The sequence below is a fragment of the Palaemon carinicauda genome, chromosome 37 (assembly GCF_036898095.1).
Source record: "Palaemon carinicauda isolate YSFRI2023 chromosome 37, ASM3689809v2, whole genome shotgun sequence".
Taxonomy (NCBI): domain Eukaryota; kingdom Metazoa; phylum Arthropoda; class Malacostraca; order Decapoda; family Palaemonidae; genus Palaemon; species Palaemon carinicauda.
In genome coordinates, this window is record NC_090761.1 from 63114826 (window position 1) to 63136909 (window position 22084).

At 48.3% G+C, this 22084-nt stretch overlaps 1 protein-coding gene and 1 pseudogene across 1 annotated transcript in view; both read left to right on the forward strand.

Moving 5' to 3' along the window:
* LOC137629159 (uncharacterized) overlaps positions 1-22084 on the forward strand; it is a 55372-nt gene that overhangs the window by 18580 nt on the left and 14708 nt on the right. Inside the window, exons 3-4 of the mRNA XM_068360421.1 lie at positions 6725-6832; positions 16516-16662. Coding sequence (XP_068216522.1) covers positions 6725-6832; positions 16516-16662 — 255 coding nt within the window. The remainder of the gene's footprint in view (positions 1-6724; positions 6833-16515; positions 16663-22084) is intronic.
* On the forward strand, positions 3654-3772 carry LOC137629868 (5S ribosomal RNA; annotated as a pseudogene).

Here is a 22084-nt window from a genome sequence, read left to right on the forward strand (position 1 = left end):
TGACCAGTCTCTTCTACGAAGTGTTTCTCTTTCGTTCGCGAGAGAGTACACTCATAGAGACTCCTCTTCGGAGGATTCTTCTGCTGCTGTTGCTGTTGGCCTCCTTCGCCGTAAGGCCCACCGTCCGCCTCGTCGTAAGGGCCTCTCATCTCCCTATAAGGGTGCTAAGAGGCGCCTTTTTGAATCTCCGTTTGCAGCCTACAACTTCTTCTTGATCTTCCGCCTTGGTGCAGATGGACAGCAGTCTGATCTTGTCTTCCGACGGGCAACGGTCTTCCCGACGGACAACGGTCTTCCAACGGACATCAGTCTCCCGGCGGACAGGCAACGGTCTTCCGATGGACATCTGTCTCCCGACGGACAACGTTCCCTTCGGGGCAAAGGGTTGCCTCCCATGGGGGTTCTTCCCTTGCGTGTCAGGGTTCCCCTGCGCGCCCTTCTGCTGTGTTCTCTCCTGCTCCTGCTCAGTGTTAGCGCACAGGCGCTCTCCTGCTCATCAGCGCTTCCTGATCGCTAGCGCTCTCCTTTCGCCAGCGCTCTCCTGTTCGTCAGCGCTCTCATGATGATCATCCCTGCTGTTCCTGTTGGTTCCTGTTACGCGCCCTTTGCGCCCACGTTCGCCCTCGCGATCTAGAACTTCGGTTCAGGTCTGGGTCAAGGACTCTTCTTCTATGCGCAGGCTTCCACGCGTTGCCTTCTGCTCGTCAGCGATCATCAGTTCGCCAGCGATCACCTGCTTGCCAGCGCGCACAGGCGATTTTAGTATCGCCTATTCAACAGCGTTCTACACGTCAGCGATCACCTCTCTCTCGGCGATCTCCGGATCGCCCGCGTGTGTTACAGCCGGCGCGCCAACGTTCTCCAACGCTTCTGAAGGAACATGGTTCGCCAGCTATTAGCTCGCCATCGCACGATCGCCCACCTGCGCATGCTGCTCGCCATCGCGCGATCGCCCACCTGCGCATGCTGCTCGCGATCGCCCACCTGCGCATGCTGCTCGCGATCGCCCACCTGCGCATGCTGCTCGCGATCGCCCACCTGCGCATGCTGCTCGCGATCGCCCTCCTGCGCATGCTGCTCGCGATCGCCCACCTGCGCATGCTGCTCGCGATCGCCCACCTGCGCATGCTGCTCGCGATCGCCCACCTGCGCATGCTGCTCGCCATCGCGCGATCGCCCACCTGCGCATGCTGCTCGCCATCGCCTGATCGCCCACCTGCGCATGGTGCTCGCCATCGCGCGATCGCCCATCTGCGGATGCTGCTCGCCATCGCGCGATCGCCCACCTGCGGATGCTGCTCGCCATCGCGCGATCACCCACCTGCGCAGGGGGGCCAGCCTCCCGTGCCATCTGTTCCTGACAGGAGGAAACTGCAATTGGACACCTTGTCCCAGTTGTCGTAGCCGATAACTTAGGCCGACGTGGTTGAAAGAAAAGGGCGCTGGAGCCCTGCAGAGTCTGGAAGAAAGCGCCTTGGAGGAGTGAAAACGGAAGTTGATTTCCTCCGCACAGCCGCTGTCTAAGTCTCTGTCCTTTGGCACAAACAAACTCTTCTCAAGGATGGAAGGGTGTCTGAGGTTGTCGACCTCCACAGATGAGACACCCGAAGGAAGCCCTCAGTCAGCGCGTCCCGATGGTACAACATCGAGCTTGTCCGCAAGTTAGATACTTAACGACGAAAGGCTAAGGTGCCTGAGCCCGAAAGGAGGAAAGTACCCATGCTCTTCCTGTAGCTTCCTTGAACCAAACCTCGGGCCGTAACCGAGGAGGGAAAGGACCTGGTAAGGCCCCAGAGGAAGGGGTAAGCAGTCACCCCTTGGCCGATGGAGAAATCTCGAACGGAAAGCCCCCTGCCAAAAATCCTTCCAGGGAATGACGGGGAAGGGCTAACCCAGGTTCTGGAAAGAGGAGTGTTTCTCAGACCTCCCTGAAGTTTCTTCCTATTCTTGCAAGTGCCATGCTCTGCGTTTACGGGGTGAGGCCGTGTTCTGGAAATACGCTCCAGAAGAACTCGCCAGGCTGGCCATGCTGCGAAAACCCCAATGGAAATCGTGGTCACAATCGCCCTGGAGCTCGCGTGATGGTAATTCAAAGATTTGCGAGTGGGCGAACGTGGAAGCGCCCATGCGCGGTCACGCAGGAACGCAAACGAAGGAGCGCAGAAGGATGGCGAGCGTGGTAGAAAGGGTGGTCGGCGAGCGATAACCCATAGACGAGCAATGGATACTGCAAGAATTAAGCCGACGTTCGTGCGAAGAAATACTGTAGGTTCGCGCGACGGAACACCGTCGGTTCGCGCGACCGAACACCGTCGGTTCGCGCGACGGAGTACAGTCAGTTCGCGCGACGGAACACTGTCCGTCCGCGTGACGGAATACCGTTGGTTCGCGCGCGGGCGAACATTGGAGAGCATGTGCGCGGACGCGCATGAGCGTTGACGTGCAGGCACGTGGGCGTGTGGGCGCGCGGGCGAATGATCGCGCGAGCGTGCAGGGACGTGGGCGCGCGGGCGAATGATCGCGCGAGCGTGCAGGCAAGCGGTCGCGCAGGCGAGCGGGCGCGCAGGCGAGCGGTCGCGCGGTCGAGAGGGTGGGCAGGTGAATGAGCGCGAGTCCGAGGCGGCGAACGCAAGCGTTAGTGCGATGGCGAGGAAACGCGCTGCCGCGTAGGCGAGGAAGACCGCTGGCGATATGGATCAACAGGCGATCGGTGGTGAGCTGGTGAGCGCTAACGCGCAGGTTGGCGATGGCACGTTGTGGCATGTCGACGCGTTGGCGAGCGATGGCGAGCATCATGCGCAGGTGAGCGATCGCGCGATGGCGAGCAGCATGCACAGGTGGGCGATCGCGCGATGGCGAGCAGCAGTCCTAAAAGGAGCAGTAGAGTTTACGAACTCTAGGATTGTAGGTTTCTCGCTGGGAGGATGCTTAAGGTTACTCATCTGGATGACAGCTTCCCGATGCCCATTCCCGCACAATCTCTGTGATCAGCCAAGGATATCGCGCCTGCCGTCTCTGTCAGCGAATTCAGTGTCTCTGAACCTCTATGCCATAGCGTCGGCAAGAGTTGCCCGGTTGGGCAGAATGATCCATACCTTAGGCGAAGGTCCTCCATAAGATCATCGACGGCTTCACCCCCGGCCTCTTCAGTCGATCCTTTCTTGTAAGGAACGATCTGAGAGGGGAGTTCCGTAGTCGACCTCTCAGCCCTGATCAAGTTTGTCGAACAAACTTCGGCCAGCGTAGAACAGCAGAATTGATCAGACTGGTAACGAGGCGACAGGACTCCTTAAACCCTGGATCGGAAGGACGGGTACTTTCAGTTTCCATTCCATCCATCTTCCATGGAGCTTGTCGAATTTAGCCTAGACTGCAAGTATTCCTGCTTATGATGCAGTGTGGCTATCCCGCCGTGGCATAGCAGGTTTTCTTCCCCAGAGAACTCTCCCTGCTTTCCTCATGGCCGCTCAGGTGCAGGCTTCCGCCTCCTCTGCTTTTTGGAGGGCTGGTCAACACCAGTAGGCTCGGGTTCGACTTTCTTCAGCGCCGGGACAAGCTTCCGGATGCTTACCATGAGTGTGGGTTCATGGTATTTTGCTTGGAGCCTTTTCTTCTTCTGCCTCAACATCTGGAGTATCTGGCCATGATATTGAGTCAACGGCCTTACCACGTTGGAAACCCCGCTTCTCGTCCGTCCAGCGAGGTTAAGCAACGTCGGTTCTGGTCGGTACTTGGATGGGTGACCACCTGGGGACGCCAGATTCTGTTGCCACATCCTCCGAGCCTTCCTTTCAGTTGACTGTGGCAAGACTGAGGAGAGTCGCAGTATCTGTTCTCAGTCAAGCAGAGCTGAAAGCCCTACCTTGGAACGTTTCCTAGTTCTCCTTTCCTCATTGACCCGTCTATACAGTAGTCCGAACGGTCGCCTCAGGATAAGTTCCGTGTGAGGCGGTCCAAGTTCCGGTGGTTTCAGGCAACGTTTAACCGGACTTCCTGGCCCCTATGGGACCAGCGGAACTATTAGACCTGCAATGGGTGTTGAACTATGGAACCTCTTGATGGTAGTGGATATTCTCTTCCTTTCCCCACATTCTTGATGCTGTTCTCGGACTCGTCAAAGGAAAGGGGCGGGGGGGGGGGGGGGGGGGGGGGCATGTTCCGGTCCAGGCCTATGGTCAAGACCTGAAGGATACCTCTCCATCATTCAGGCAGGCTTAGGGGCCGTAGTCTGGCCCCTCTACAGATCCTACAGCTCCTGCCGAGTCGCCCCGTGCGCGTCGACTTCATGATTCTGGCGTGTTCTAACCAGCAGGGGACGCATTTTCACACCTTCACATCTTGCAGTAGAGATACCGGGATGATTGAGATTCTCTCAATACCACCATCGGCTCTCTCATTCCAGGCAGAGGAATGTTCTCTCCAACTATCCGAGCAGAGCCTCGTAGAGAGAGTGTACCTGGGGGTCTTTGACCTTGATTAACCAGCAAGTCCTGGTCTGGGGGACCTGATCGCGACAGCTTGGAACCTCAAGCTTCCGGTGTTCTTCCCCCCAGTCTCAGACCCCGAGACTCTGGCAAGATGCATTCCGGTGATGGTGGGACAACTTCGACACCTGCGTCTTCCCTCCTTTTTGTCTGTGGACAATGGGTCTCAACAAGACGAGGTTGTCTGTCAACCTTTCAATGGGAGAGCTCCACTGGGACTATGCGCAGAACGGTTTCTGGACCCTCTGCTTCCCCTGACGGAACTCCCGGGAGAGCTTCTACCACGGCGCAGACTACTCAAACAACCACACTGCGACATCTCTCCCGAAACGGGGCGTCTCTTCGGCTTCATGCCTGGAGACACTGCGCCTCCTCCTCAAGAAGAGACAACCCGCTATAGTCGCGGTACGGAGGTCGCGTCATCTGCGATAGTCATCCGCAGGGGTCTTCCAGGCAAAGTGAAGAGTCGTCGGTGGTTGGTGCTGTGGGAGATATACCTCTTCCCTTGAGGCCTCTTCGCCAGCAATAACGGTCTTATTGCCTTTCGGCGGGAGGAAACTCCTTTCCGCTCTCGGCAATGAAGCCTGTCGCTCAGCCTTTCCCTGACCTTCAGGCTTAAAGGAATAACTTTTTCCTGCCCACTGGATCTTTCCTCGCTCATGCGAAGCTACGATCGTCCCTGCCCTAGTCAGAGGAAGACCTCCAACTTGGAGCATGGCTCGGACTTTTAGTCCTTTAAGAGATCTTCTCAAGACCCTTTACGACAGGCCTCGGATTGTATTCCGCCTTGGGTCTCCTGCTCACTCTGGCCACGGCCAGTGTGTAAGCAATCTTCTTGGTCTCGTACGACTCCGCCCTTTCTACAGAAGAGGGGAAGGCAACATTCAGGTTCGCTCCTGAGTTGTTGGCTAGACTCAGAATCTGGGGGTCCCGGCCCTTCGGTCCAATTCCTTCAAGATTTCGAGTCTCCATTCTGTATCTGATGTCCCAAGACCTTCTCTTTCTTGCCAGTAATAAAGGAATCGAGAGGTTAGCTTTGGGAACAGTTGCAGTTTGTCCTCAGTTGCAGCCGATTTGGGAGCACAAAGAGGACACGGGGGAGAGTCACCAGTATACCTCTTCAGCTCGGACTCTAGGACATTCATCTCGACCTGTCTCCAGACCCTCCCCCGTCACGTCGCCCTACAGCACGATGTTGGATACATCGCAACGTCCCTCGCCTTCGAGTAATACTACTCTGTGACGCAGGTGCTACAAGCTGGAGTCTGGAAGCGTCTAATGACCTTCGCAGCCCGCTTCCTGCAGGGCGTGACCCACAAGAGTCTCGATACGTTTTCTATCGCTCTGTGGTAGCTACACAACAGCTGGTCTAACCTCAGGCTCCTTTTTGGACAGGTAGCAGAAGGTTGAGGGCATTGTTATCAGGTTTTAGTCTGCATGAACGAAAGAAGTATGTCTGGCCCTTATTTCTTTCTTCATCATCCCCTCTACGGGGAAGCAGCATCCTGGTCTCTGCATAGCTGACCTCGAACCTCTGCAGGTAAACCATGCTTCCTTGTGTTCCGAGTATTGAGTCAATACTGTCGCGTCCCCCATACCCTGACGAGGTGGTATTGGGAACGTCCTAACCCAGAGTTCCTTCTGGAACTCCAGGTCAACTGCCTAGGACGGGTCACACTTCTTCCTTCACACACAAGCTTATGTAGGCCACACGGTTCCTTGCGGAGCAAGGAACTTGTGAGGTGCAGGGACTCCTTTTCTCGAGTGCGACTCACTCGGATTCTGAGTCCCCGGGTAAAGCCAAAGCCAAAGCCAGTATGGCTGGGGACTTTCCACCCTACCTAATGGGTAAGTCACCCAATGTAAATAGCGTGGTTTGTATTTCGGTTACGGAACAAATGACAAATTCGAAGATAATTTGTATTTTTCCTAACCATACAAACCTTAGCTATTTACACATATTTGCCCGCCAGCCCTGTCCCCCAAGACAAGTCCTACCTCTAAGTGAAAGTGAGCATTCATCTGTGTGTGAGGGGGGGGAGGGGTAGCTAGCTACCACTCCCCTACCCCCCGCTAACTAGCGCGGGGGTAATACACCCTCGTTAAATTCTAATGGCTCGCCATTTCAGCTGCGCTAAAAGGTAAACCCAATGTAAATAGCTAAGGTTTGTATGGTTAGGAAAAATACAAATTATCTTCGAATTTGTCATGTTTTGATGTTTTTGTTATTATATTTGCAGAGTATCATTGAGAATGGGACTGTTGTTGATCTAGGCAACTGGACAAAGAAATACGATTGTCCTGCGCAAGTGATTTTTCAAGAAATTCTTAGGTTTCCTGAGTATAAGGTAATGTACTTTTCTTAAGATTAGTAGCTTATATTAAAGATGCAAACAAAATATTTACACAAATGTGTAAACTTATTATTTAAATTTGTTTTCTTATGCTAACATATTACATTGTTTTGTGTTCAACAGACACATCAGTCTTATTTAACAAAAGAAAAATGAAAGCAACAGCTAAAAGTAGCTCTTCATATGGACAGAAGGATCCTTGGATCTCCAGTTGCTTACCACCTTACATTTTGTATAATGTGGCTGAATATGTGTGAGAAATCAGTGGAAGTGAGAGATGGACCTTGGCTTATAAGTAAAGGGTTTCACTGAAAACCAATTACCGTACTTACAATTTAGAAATTATTATTTGGTTTGGTGTGAAATATTTGGCAATCTAAAATTCTGGATTCTAGGTTCTCAGGCAAACTTTAAGAATGGTGATTCATATTTGCCAGAATTATAACCTAAGGATTAAGATTACAGTTTACTTGCGTTAAAAAGCTAATGGAACTTTCACTTTCACAAGGTTAAACAAAGTAGAAAATAAGGATAGCGTATGAACAATTATGAAGAAACAAGATCCTTTGAAAAAGATTTCACATGAAACAACAGATATTGCCTGCTTGATAGACAGATAATGGTGTTGAATTCTCAATACAGTCCTGGTTGAATTTTAGGATCTCTTTATAGAGTGCATCGAAAAGATGCTGATCACAGGATAAACAATTAAAGGCCATGTATTCATATATACTATTTTTGGGCTCAGCCATGTCGTCCTGATAGAAGGTTCCTTTAGGCAGCTTTCTAAGGGATATTTGGCTACAGTGATACTCCCAGAGAATTAACCACAGGTTTCCAGAATTCTAATTCCTGGCGCGAGTATCCTTAATATAACTTTTAAGGATATCGCATAATATCAGGGGACGTATTTCTTGATATGACACATGGCAATCTTCACCCCGAATAGATTTTACACTTTGAGGGGGAAGAGTGGCAAAAATGAAGGGGAGCCGTTATCAAGGTTACTCGGTGGATCCCCTCCCAGTACTACTACGGCGTATTAATTCATTTTCACGCAGCTATTTAGGCACGGTGTGCTCCCACGTTGCTCTTGGTGTTGTTACTGTTTTGTAGGAATATTACCATGCAATCTCCTACATCTTCATCCTCTGGAAAGTTTAGTATTTAATCTTTCCTGTGTTTAATTTTTGGCTCCCTTATCACAGTTAAATTAACATAATTTAGGTGTGTTAAGCGGAGCACTGCCATCACTGGAGGCAGCCATTTTAGGACCGCTGTCGTACATCATAAATGCTTTATTTAGTTAGCAGTACGACATTCCCGGTATTTAGCTATAAAGAAATTCTAGCTAGTTAGGCAAAATTATACTAGTGAAGATAAGATTTACACATGTAATATTTCCTCTTCCGAAAAAACGTTTCTATCGTATACGATAGGGCCTCGGTGGTACTAGCGTAGCCAAGGTCCCGACTCGAGTTAGGCTAGCCTAATGCGTTTTAGTATACTTTAGTTACGTTATCCCCCGTTTATCCTCGAGTATCGTTTTATTAATTCGGTCGGAGATATAAATATCTCCTAGAATTACTAGCATAATTCTATACTCTTCTCATTTAGAGAAATGAGGATAAACCCTTCCTTCCCCCAGAGTGCCGTCAGCCCAGGTGACAACCCTATCTTCTGTCATCGCCATCGAGTAGTGTACTCCGGCTTGACTGGGATAGTATTTCTTGTCGATCTTCTTTGCCGACGAGCATCCCGGCTTTGAAATACGACAGTAACTCAGGGTATTCAGTCTTGATGCCGACAGTGTTACAGATGGGGGAATAGTCATTCCCCTGCCGGTTACACCGTTGTCGACATAGGTAGTTCGGCTTCCCTAGTCCACAACCGAAAGTGAGTAATATAATTGCCGCCACCTTTCTCCCTTGTGGACCAGAAGACATGTCTTATATCCGGCAATGTCTCAGGCTAGGGAATCGTTATTCCTCTGCCGCCCAAGACGGCGCCGGTATAGGAAACTATGCTTCCTTGATTTGCAGCCGAAAGTAGGAGACATACCTGCCGCCACCTTTCTCTGTAAAATATAAGACCCTTTCCCTTCCCCTTCTCTCCTTTAGTCCATGATTCCTGTGGCCGGTATTCTACAATCACCCCGCTCTTTGGGCTGACTGGGTTACCGGCCGGGCTCCTACAAAGGCGGTTAGGTTGCCGCTTCGACCATCTCCCTAACGGAAGCAAAGCTCCGGGAAAGGTTGAGCCGGCCCTAACGGCTACCGGTGGGAAACGCATTACACTTTTGAGTATTCTTCAATCCTCCCTTGGACTGCCATCCACAAACTCTAACAGGCAGTACAGCCGGCAACAGAAATTGTGGCTGGATGGAAGCTAGAATCAATGTATTTCTCCCCTTCCATTTGAATTCTCATTCTGGAAAGAAGGCAGTAGAGACAGTAGTCCCTACACCCCTAATTATTGTACTAAGTTATAATATGGTAGTCCTTCTTTCCATGCTTTCTCTCTCTTTGTTGGCTAGTGCCGCCTGGTACTAGCCTAACCCGGTAGCATACCAGCAAAACTACAGTATAAGACAATACAATAGCCAGTATTCCTACAGTATAACAATATAGCAGTTAGAAAACTACAGTATACTGTATAAGGATACAGTAGTATGAATTTTCCAACATACTCTGTGTATCCCTTCACAGTCCATTGTTGAGACCGATTAAAAAATGTTTAGGTGAAGTATTCCTTCAATATTCTGATGTATCCTAGATCATCAGAACACCAATGATTACCTTTCAGTATTAATATTCTACAATTGGTGGAGTTAGTGTTAGTATCCACTGACTCCGGCTCTACGTACGAGAGTTATTCCACTCTGTATTTTCCCTAACAAGGAAGTTAAAAATATTAATATTGTAGGAGGTCACAACAATTGCCTGGAGGGGAAACACAGATATGTGTCTTTCCTATTTCCTTTCTAGCTTACTAGCCTAAGCTATGATAATAATAGTAATGTGTACTATTTATACATGTGAAAATTTATCAGCGAGATGAATTACCCCATACTCATTTCACTTTTTCTTTCCTTTCAGGAGGAGGTCAAGGTGAAGTGTGCAGTCCTGTTCTGCAACCACAAAAGTAGGGACTTTTGTGGCCACAAGATGTGCAGGTCTCATGCCTCCTGCTCCATCGCAACTGAAACCCTGAGGTATTGGGATCCGAAGGGTTGCACCGTCTGCTCGGCCTTGATGACTGGAGGATTTAGTGATCCTGAGAAGACGGAGTCAAGGGATACAGCGAGGGAAACGCTTCGGAAATGGGTAAAAGGGTTCCCAAAGAACTCTCTGGGACCTTACCTGTCCAACGAAGCTATGAGATGCCATCTGTTCCCTAAGGCCCAATCTGACGCGGTTGTGCCTTAGGAACAGGTCAAGCCTCCCTTCATCCAGCTGACGATAGAGGCTGACATCAACAAGGCACTTGAAGGCATGGACATCCATCATGAGCGGATGTTGGAGGTGTCCACAGACACCGAAAAGGATCTTCTGCAAGAAAATCCTGAAGAAGAGGTGGCCCAACCACCCGCGGAGGAAGAAGGATCCGTATCAACAATAACGGAAGACCCTCAGTTTTCCATGACGGCATATCAACTTATGCTGTCAACTTCTTCGACCCCAACGCCTCATTTGGATCCGCTGTTAACCAAGGGTGAGGCGCTCCTAGAACAGCTTCAACAAATGATAGAATCGTTCTGCAAGGAACAACAAGTGATGAGGAGGGAAGTTAGAGAAGCGAAACGCTCGGGCGTTCTCAGGAGAAGGGATACCATTATTTTAACTAGGCTGCGTATTGGCCATACACATGCAACGCACAATTATTTAATGAAGAGTGGGGAAGGGAGACAGGCCCCTCTTTGTAATACCTGTCAAGTGACAATGGATGTTAAACATATTTTAGTCGATTGTCCTGTTTTTAATCTCCAGAGGAGGACACATTTACTCCAGGACAAACCGTTAAGAGATATACTGGGGGAAAACTGTAATACCCTGAACTTGAGAAAATTTATACAAAGTATTGGGTTATATTACGAGCTATAATTGATTTTATTAATTTATTTATTTATTTTACCCTTTTAATCCCTATTTATTTCACATCTAGATTTTATTGTATGAAAGTGTTACGATTTGTATTAAAGGTTAAAATGATACTAAATGTTGTGAGTGTACAGATATGATTGAATGATTTTAGTTATATAGCGCTGAATGGCCTTTGATGCCCCAGTGCTTGGCTTAATGCCTAAATCCCATATTCAATTCAATTCCTTCCTCCAGAGCTTTCCCTTTTTTGGCCAAAGCTCTCGACTACGTGCTGAAAGCAGTTGACGGGGGTAAACCATGCCCTATGCTAGAGGAGTGCAGACCATTGTCTCTAGCTCTGCCTACCTGCGAGAAGGAATGGAACGAGGTTCCTTTAACTTTCTCAGTCTCAAAACTGGATCCAGAGATAGCAGGACAACAGTTCAACGAGAACCTTCCAAAGTTTTCGGAACATCTTCTAAGAAGGGGACAAGAGACAAAAGAAAGACTAGCTGCCTCTTTGTCTCTCCAGAACTGTATGGAAATGTGTGCAGGCCTTTCAAATATCCCAGATATGTACATGGTCCTAGCCAAGACTCACATGGCTACCCTTGTTAAGGACATGTATGCTTTCGTAAAGGCCAGCAGGGCCTGTAGAGAGCAAGTGTTTGTCAACGCATCGGTCAAACACGAGCCCAGGAAGTTGATCACTTCATGCATCTGGGGCAAGGACCTCTTCCCAAAAGAAGTAGTCCAGGAGGTCATTGCTAAAGCCGCCACGGAGAATAGGAACCTTCTCCAGAAGTGAGGCATGTCTTCCAAGAGGAAATCATCCTCTGACGCTGGTCTCCAACCCAAGAACAGGAAGACAAAGAAGCCACGTGTGTCTCAGAGACCTGCACAACATCCAACTGTCACCATGACCATAGTGCCCCAAATGGTTGTCCAGCCGCAAATCACCTTCCAAGTGGTGCCCCAGCAGCTGATAGCTCAGTCGCCGGTTTTTGATCCAGGCTTCGAGAGGCACACCACTACCTTTCGCCCTAGAGGCAGAGGCTCTAGAAGAGGCTCCTCAAGAAACTCCTCAAAGGGTAGAGGAGGACGTGGTCAGGGTAACAAACTCTCTGGAACATCTCAGCAATGAGATGCTCCAGGTAGGAGGAAGACTCTTCCACTTTTGGGATCGTTGGACCTTCGATCCCTGGGCCCACAGCCTAATCAAGAATGGACTCGGGTGGAAATGGAACAAAACTCCACCCCCCTTTCCTCAATTCTTCCAACACTCCACCCCCTTATTGGAAGAATATACCTTAGAGCTCTTGAGCAAAAAGGTAATAAGGAAAATTAAGTCCATCAAGTTCCAGGGAAGGCTGTTTTGTGTTCCCAAGAAGGACTCAGACAAACTCAGAGTCATTCTAGACTTGTCTCCACTCAACAAGTTCATCGAGAACAACAAATTCCGGATTCTAACCCTACAACACATAAGGACCCTGTTACCAAAAGGGGCGTACACAGTCTCATAGACCTGGCAGATGCTTATTGGCACCTACCAGTCAGCCGCCCCCTCTCCTCCTACCTAGGATTCAGGCTACAGAAGACAAATTATGTCTTCACAGCCATGCCCTTCGGACTAAACATAGCCCCAAGGATATTCACAAACTCGTAGACACAGTCTTCCAACAGCTACGCTTAAAAGGTATTCAGGTAGCGGCATACCTGGACGACTGGCTGGTGTGGTCAGCATCCAAGACAGCTTGTTTGCAAGCAGCCACAAAGGTGATTCAGTTCCTGGATCATCTGGGCTTCAAGATCAACTACAAGAAGTCTCGCCTCTCTTCAGCTCAGGAGTCTCAATGGTTAGGAATCCATTGGGTCTTGCAGTCACACCGCCTCTCCATTCCACCGAAGAAGAGGAGAGAGATTGCGGGATCTGTCAGGAGACTACTGAAACTCAACAAGATTTTAAGACACCAACAGGAAAGAGTACTGGGCTCTCTCCAGTTTGCAGCAGTGACAGACCCAGTGCTAAAAGCACAACTAAAAGATGCGTCAGGAGTCTGGAGAAGATACGCATCAAATGCTCGAAGAGATCAACAGAGATTGACACCGACCCTACTGCGATCGCTTCTAAGACCGTGGTCAAAGGTCAAAAGTCTGACAAGGACAATTCCCTTACAACCACTTCAACCTTCAGTGGTCATCCACACAGATGCCTCATCGGAAGGATGGGGAGGCCATTGCCATCAAAGGAAAGTGCAAGGGAACTGGTCACACCAGTTCAAGACTTTTCACATCAACATTTTGGAAGCAGTGGCAGTCTTCCTAACGTTGAAGAAACTATCCCCTCACAGATCAGCCCACATCAGGCTGGTCTTGGACAGCGAAGTAATAGTGAAATGTCTGACCCGACAAGGCTCAAGATCACCTTACATTAATCACGTGTTGTTAGCCGTCTTTCGCTTGGCAAGGAAGAAAAGATGGCACTTATCAGCAGTTCACCTGCAAGGGTTCCGCAATGTGACGGCGGATGCTCTATCCAGGCAAAAGCCGATAGAAACAGAATGGTCCCTGGACGCAGACTCATTCTCCTTCATCTTGGAAAAAGTCCGGGAACTGCAGATCGACCTCTTCGCAAGGAGCGACAACAAGAAACTACCTCGATACGTGGCCCCTTACGAGGACCCTCGGGCAGAAGCAACGGACGCCATATGGAATCATATCTACAGTATCTGTTCTCACCATCAAATCTCCTGCTGAAGCCCCCCAAACAATCTGAGATCCTTCAGGGGAACAGCAGCAGTAATGGCCCTCAAATGGCCCAGGAGCAATTGGTTCCCTCTAGTTATAGAACTGAAATTGAAGCTGTTTCCTCTACTGAATCCAGTTCTATCCCAACTGGTTCAGAAATTGACTGTCTACGCTTTATCATTGAGAACCCAAAACCTGCATCATGATTTTCTCGCCTTAGCAGCCAAGAAAAGGTTCGGGATCTCAAAAGACAACATCGACTTTATAGAAGAATACAAGTCAAAGTCAACCAGAAGACAATACAAATCGTCTTGGAAGAAGTGGGTTTCCTTTATGAAAGCAAAGAGACCGGCAGAAATCCCAATAGACTTCTGCCTTTCCTTCTTCATCTACCTTCATGAACAAGGCCTGGCTTCCACCACAATAACTACGTGTAAGTCAGCTTTGACTAGACCTCTTCTTTACGCCTTCCAGGTGGATCTGTCAAACAAAATCTTCAGTAAGATTCCGAAAGCATGCACTAGACTCAAACCAGCAACCCCTCCAAAGCCCATATCATGGTCCTTGGACAAAGTCTTGCACTATCCTTCGAATTTGAACAACAAAGATTTTACCCTAAAGGATCTAACACAGAAACTGATATTCTTGTTCGCTATAGCCTCAGGGGTTAGAGTTAGTGAAATAGTGGCCCTATCTAGAAACGAAGGCCATATTCAGTTCACAGAAGAGGGAGAACTGAATCTTTTCCCCGATCCTACCTTTCTCGTCAAAAATGAGCTGCCCACCAAAAGGTGGGGTCCTTTGAGAATCTGCCCTCTGAAGGAAGATGTCTCTCTGTGTCCAGTAGAGTGTCTTAAGGTCTATTTTCGAAGAACTTCAGACTTCAAGGAGGGACAGCTCTTCCTAAGCGAAACCTCAGGATCAAACTTATCCCTAAAACAACTGAGGGCAAAACTCGCCTACTTTATTCTCAGAGCGGATCCTGACAGTACACCTGCAGGTCACGATCCTAGAAAAGTTGCTTCCTCGTTAAACTTCTTTCAACATATGGACTTTGATAGACTCCGCTCATATATGGGGTGGAAATCATCTAGAGTTTTCTATAAACATTACGCGAAGCAAGTGCATGAAATAAAACACTTTGTGGTGGGGGCAGGTAGTGTTATAAAACATGTCGTCTAGTGCTGCGATGAACAGTGGACTGTTTTGGAACTTAACAGTGTATTGGGTGAACAGGTATCAGGATCTTCGAGTGTAATACCTTTTAATGAAAATCACTATGGTGATTTTTGGACTGTTCTATATAGGTAATCTAACCAATAACACCAGTGCCGTGTGAACATTTGTACACAGTGTTGAAACATATCCAACATCTAATAGTGGGTGGTATTTACAAATGAACTAACAGATATATATTCTCTTCCCTTACCGGTTAAAGATATATATCCAGAGATGTAGATATGTTACAAGGATTCTTTCTATGATACATTTTCCTATTTTTATTTTTATATTTTATCTATAAAAATAAAAGATCTATAAATGTATCTGCGTCTTATTCGCCCTTCATGAATACGAATAAACGATCCAGAGCCTTTTATTTTCCTAAAATATATGCTTGAGAGTAAAACCTCTGAAAGAACAACCTGGTAATCTTTAACAGTTCCACATTGTTCCTACAGAATCCAAACTTTGACGCCTTATAGTCGATATCGACAATTTCCCTGCAGGGGGCAGGAAGCCCTAAGTTAGTTCCAAACTTAGCGGATATGACAAATAACGGTAATGTCATATATGTAAGGTCTGGGAGACCATATAAGGAACTCAATCAAAGTAAAGGCACTTGTACAAACCCACAGATATAGTACTTTCAAGTAATTCTCTGGTAAACTTCCATCAGGACGACATGGCTGAGCCCAAAAAACGGATTTTGAGCAAAGCGAAAAATCTATTTTTGGGTGATATGGCCATGTCGTCCTGATGGACCTTCCCTTCGTTTGAAAAGGAGTATACAACTATGTAACGAAAGACCCCACCCGAAACTACTCTATCTGCGGCTATCAATGCTTAAATGCAACAAGGAATAAATACGCCGTAGTAGTACTGGGAGGGGATCCACCGGGTAACCTTGATAACGGCTCCCCTTCATTTTCGCCACTCTTCCCCCTCAAAGCGTAAAATCTATTCGAGGTGAAGATTGCTATGTGTCGTATCAAGAAATACGTCCCCTGATATTATGCGATATCCTTAAAAGTTATATTAAGGATACTTGTGCCAGGAGTTGGAATTCTGGGAACTTGTAGTTAATTCTCTGGGAGTATCACTGTATCCAAATATCCCTTAGAAAGCTGTCTAAAGGAACCTTCCATCAGGACGACATGGCTGAGCCCAAAAATACAGTACTATTTATGAAAAATGTTCGTACTCAATTTAGCATGCCAAATAACATGCCGCCTATATGTAAAAGATATCGATATCCACAATATGAGGTATGGTTTGTTATAAAGTGAACCAACTCCCACTAGCTAACAATGGTTCTGTTTTCACAGAAGATAGGTCAGCAATGTTATCTAAAGTAGATATTATGAAATACTGTATTTCATTAGCAGGAAAATGCCGTTAGAGTTATCCGGAGATATTTTTGTGAAAATATTTTTGGACTAGAGGCTACGTATTTTACAGGAGGTTTTATTTAACGGGCCTAAAATGTTATTAATATATATAGATAAACACAACAAACCATCTCAGCTGGACCTAATAGAATTAAGATAATTATAATTTTACTGTAAGGGTAAAAGTTGATTATTTTAGGCCTCTTAATGTTAACTTTTATTGTTTTTTTTTTTACAGCTCACTAAAAATACGAAGTGGACTGAAATCAAGACTGTAAGAATATTGAGGAAAGACTTGAAAGCTATGAATGACATAACGTGCATCAGAGGATTTATTGTTACTGTGCCAGAAAATAGCCATCATCAAAACCATGTTATTGGGCTTGTAAGTATTTATTTTAAAATTGTGTTCTGTACATTTAAGAGTTTCTCTCTCTCTCTCTCTCTCTCTCTCTCTCTCTCTCTCTCTCTCTCTCTCTCTCTCTGTATCCATAATGGCTTTCTGTATTTCTTTGTACTTTTGTGTTTGCCATTCACTGTTATTTTTGGCCTTGGCTATGTTGTATTCTGTTCCCAACATTTTATCTGCTCCATTTAGTCTCTTTCCACTAACCTATAAAAAATTCTGTTACTTTGTCTTGCTCCATTTTTACTTTTCTCTTGTAAACAGTTCCATTGGCTACTACTTTGGGATTTTATGTGAATTTATGGTCTGGTTGAACTATAATGAAAATAATCTCAAATTTTTTATTAATAAAATGATTCTTAATGGTCAGAAAGGTGCAAGTAGTAGTGTTTCTCAATGTACAACACTGGCAGTAATTAGAACCTAAATAAATTGCATTCCATGGGTATCGTTTGTGCTCCGTCAGTGGGACAAACTTCTGTCGTTGCCAAGACTTCAATGGATGCCACTGCAGTATCTTTCTGACTCCTGTTACACCTATGTAGGTATTGAAGGATGTGGCACATGCTGTTTGTGATCTCTGATTCTTTCGAAAAGGTCCCTGTGGCCTCTTCTTCCATGGGAGATTTGTCTTTGGTTTCCTAGACCTTGGTATGGAAGAAGCATGTAAATTTCTCCTCCTCTTTTAGTTCTTCTTCCTCGTCCTCGGCCTTGTGGGTCTAAGAAGGAGATATCATAAAAAAACTCAAGGATGGGGGATTGATAGAAATCATGTGAGACTCCGAACGATCTCTCCATGTTATGCGGGAGAAAGATTGTTCGGTAATGAGAACCAACCCACACAGTAAAGGTGTCTTGAAACACGATACACAGTACATGAGTTTGTACTCCTGCTTTATGGGTGCTCGGTCTTGTACCTGATATAGTTCGCTCACTGTCGATTGGCATGAAGGACTCCACCCTTCTCCCCTTTATCCTGAAAGAGACATGGTGGAGACCAAGAACCAAATCAGATAGGGAAGGTGTCTTAGTACACGGTATGGTATTGTTATTATTATTATTATTATTACTTGCTAAGCTACAACCCTAGTTGGAACAGCAGGATGCTATAAGCCCAAGGGCTCCAACAGATAAAAATAGCCCAGTGAGGAAAGGAAATAATGAAATAAATTACAAAAGAAGTAATGAACAATATAGAATATAAAAACAGTAACAACATTAACATAGAACTTTTATATATAAACTATAAAAACTTCAAATAACTAGGGAAAGAGAAATAAGATAGAAAAGTGTGCTCGAATGTATTCTGAAGCAAGAGAATGCTACCCCAAGACAGTGAAAAACCATGGTACAGAGGCTATGGCACTGCCCAAGACTAGAGAACAATGGTAGATTTTGGAGTGTCCTCGTTCTAGAAGAGCTGCTTACCATAGCAAAGAGTCTCTTCTACCCTTACCAAAATAAAAGTAGTTACTGAACAACTGTTGTGCAGTAGTTAACCCTTTTACCCCCAGGCTATTTGGAAATTTCCAACCCTTAACCCCCAGGGGTTAATTTTTTTTCAAGCACATTTTGCAGTATATTATTTTTAAATTGCTCTAACAGCCTTAATTTTTGTCATAGAGAGGTCAGGTTGGTCTCATTCTCTTGGAAAATTCTTGAAGTTTCTCAAAAAATTATCAAAAATATGTAAAAGAAAAATTAAATAGCAGTTTTTTGCAAGAACGTACTGGTACGTCCATGGGGTAAAGGGATGAGGTTTGTGAAACGTACCAGTACGTCCTTTGGGGGTACAAGGGTTAACCTCTTGAGTGAAGAAATATTGTTTGGTAATCTCAGTCTTGTCAAGTGTATGAGGACAGAGGAGAATGTGGAAAGAATATGCCAGGCTATTCAGTGTACTGTATATGTAGGCAAAGGAAAAATGAGCTGTAACCAGTGAGATGGATCCAATATAGTACTATCTGGCCAGTCAACCTACTACCTGTGTCTTATGCTTTAAAGGATAACACCTCAGTTTAGCTAGATTAACATATATTTACCATATTAAGTCCATCATCAGTTATTTTTCAATTTCATGTCTACATTTTTCTTAAAAACTGCTTCACTATCCTCATCAGATGCCCAAATCATATTAATCTAAATAAAGATAGGTATGTAATAATTTCAGTTTGTTCCGTAACCGAAATACAAACCACGCTATTTACATAGGGTTTACCTTTTAGCGCAGCTGAAATGACGAGCCAATAGTTTTAACGAAGGTTAATTACCCCCGCGCTAGTTAGCGGGGGGTGGGGAAGGGTAGCTTGCTACCCCTCCCCCCTCCACACACCGGTGACTTGCTTCACTTCACTTTTGGCTCGGCGGTGATCAGACGTGTCTGCTCATCATCCTCGTGACAGCCTTTAATTTTCTGCTTTTTCTTTACAGCGTGCGTGTTGGTTGGAAGTTGACCTTCATTATTATTTCTTTACAATGCGTACATGCCCTGGAGTTGCCGGTCGTCCTTGTGGGACTTTCATGTCGGACGTAACTACGGATCCGCACACCCTTTGCCCTCAATGTCGGGGCCGACAGTGTGACCAGGAGAACATGAGCTGTGAGTGCAGGTAGTGGTCTGCCTCCCAGTGGGAGAGGTTTGGCCGTCGGCGTAAGAAGAAGTCCAAGAGAGACCGTTCTCCTTCGGGGTTAGCCTTGAAGGAGGAAGGTTCTCGGGACTCTTCTTCCGCCGCCAAAACCTCCTCCGAAGCTCCCCCTCGTCCGCCTCCTAAGGAGAGTCGGCCGAGTGGTAGCGCAGGCCCTAGTTCTGTTTCCCGACCTTGGGTGGGGGGAGAGGGCGTCGCCTCCCATAGCGAGGCGGTTCCCCCTCCTCCTCCGGGGGAGGTTATTGATAATGCCTTAACCAATGATGATCTTTTACAGATTTGGTCGTCCCTGGGGCTTAAGGGCTTGCCCTCAAGGGTCGCTTTTATTGACCTTGTCTCGTTGGGGGCCGCTGTTAAGCAGTCGCCGGTGGTAGCAGAGGTAGACCCTCTGTCTATTGTCGACATCGTGGTGAAAGAGGCCTCCGACGTGGCTGGGCAATCCGCCGTAGGTGCTGTTGCGGATGATGGTGCTAAAGGCTCTCCTCCCCCTTCCGTACATCCTTCGAAGGGGGAAGTGAGTCCTTCGGTCTCTGCTGCTGCTCAGCTTCCTTCTGAGGGAAGTGCTTTGACGAAGACTCCCCTTCGGAGGACCGATGGTCCCGACGATCTCCCCCGAGGCCGCCTCCGCCGTAAGGCTCACTGTCCGCTACGCCGCAAGGGCCTCCCTTCCCCTTACAAGGGGGTTAAGAGGCGCCTTTTTGGGTCTTCTTCCTCCAAGGGGGACTCTCCTCGTCAGCCTCAACCTACAGCTCCGTCTTCCTTGGACCTCTCTGCAGACCGTTCACCAACTCCTGCCAGATCTTCGCCTTCTGGGGAACTCGTCACCCGACGGGCAACGGTCCCTTCGGGGCTAAGGGATCCTTCCCTTCCACGAGCAGTGCTAGCGCACAGGTGCTCTCCTGCTCGTCAATGCTCTCCTGATCGTCAGCGCTCTCCTGCTCGTCGGCGATCTCCTGCTCGTCGGCGATCTCCTGCTCGTCGGCGCTCTCCTGATGTTCGCCCTCCTCGCCAGCGCTCTCCTGCTCGTCAGCTCTCTTCTGAGCGTCAGCACTCATTCGAGGACCATCGCCCTGCGGTCTCTGACCATCCTACAGTTCCTGCTGAGCTCCCTGCTCACCATCTGCCTGATCCTGTGGCTATGCAACATCGTGCCGCTCGTGTGTCAAAAGCACATGTTCGCCAACGCGCCAGCGATCTTCCAGTTCCTGCTCGTGAACGCGCCGCGCCACCTGCCCTCGCCGCGCCACCTGTCCTTTCACAGGACACGCGTCGACCTTCTGCTCGCCAGCGATCACCTACGCGCCAGCGATCACCTGCTCGCCATCGTTCACCTGCTCGCCAGCGCGCACAGGCGATTTTAGTATCGACTATTCAACAGCGTTCTACGCGTCAGCGATCACCTGTCTCTCCGCGTGTGTTACAGCCGGCGCGCCAACGTTCTCCAACGCTTCTGAAGGAACATGGTTCGCCAGCTACTAGCTCGCCATCGCGCGATCGCCCACCTGCAAATGCTGCTCGCCATCGCTCGCCATTGCGCGCCATTGCGCGATCGCCCACCTGCGCATGCTGCTCGCCATCGCGCGATCGCCCACCTGTGCATGCTGCTCGCCATCGCGTCGACATGCCACAACGCGCCATCGTCAACCTGCGCGTCAGCGCTCACCAGGTCATCATCGATCGCCTGTGGATCTACATCGCCAGCGGTCTTCCTCACCCACGCGGCAGCGCGTTTCCTCGCCGTCGCGCCAACGCTTGCGTTCGCCGCCTCGGACACGCGTTCATTCACCTGCCCACCCTCGCGCCCACTCGCCTGCGTGCCCGCGCGATCATCCACCTGCGCGCCCGCACGATCGCCCTCCCGCGCGACCATTCACCCTCGTGCGACCATCGTTCGCGGCGAATTCCGCAGCCGGTGTTAGCAGCAGGAACGCGTGTTCCTAGACGGCACTCGGGATCACCTCCACCCAAACACAGGTTGGTAGTGTAGGACGAGGAGAGGTTAGTACATCATTCTTCCCCACCTTCTTTTCAGGCAGGTACCGTGGTGTCCACTCCAAAGGATCGCCCGATTCCTTTCCCTTTAGCGAGGATTTCGGACTCTGTGTCCTTGGAGCAACAGACTTGATTTGGTCCTCTGGCACGGGCGTTAGTGAGGGTTATGAAACCAGCACTCGCCGACCAGGGTAACAAACCAACGGCTGTCTCTCCTACGCTGAAGAGAAAGAGAGGAACAGACGGACTTGCGGTGGTGGCTGGTCGATGAGAACCTGCGGAAGGGAGTGAGTGTTCTCGTCCTCCCCCCGGAATTGACTCTGTTTTCGGACGCGTCAAAAGAAGGGTGGGGGAGGCACGTTCTGAACCAGAGGGCCTCAGGCCTTTGGTCAGAATCAGAAAAGTACCTACACATCAACCTGCTAGAATTGAAGGCCGTCTTTCTGGCTCTTCCGCAGTTCCAACGGTCCCTGGCGGGTCACTCCGTGGTGGTGATGAGCGACAACACCACGGTAGTGGCTTATATCAACAAGCAGGGAGGCACTTTTTCGTAACAGCTATCCCATCTTGCAGTAGAGACTCTGAGGTGGACCGAAACCCACTCGATAACACTATCAGCTCGCTTCATTCCTGGCAAGAGGAATGTGCTCACCGACAGTCTGAGCAGGGCTTCGCAGATAGTGAGTACCGAGTGGTCTTTGGATCCTCAGATAGCCAACAAAGTCCTGACTTTGTGGGGTTCCCCGACTGTGGACTTGTTCGCG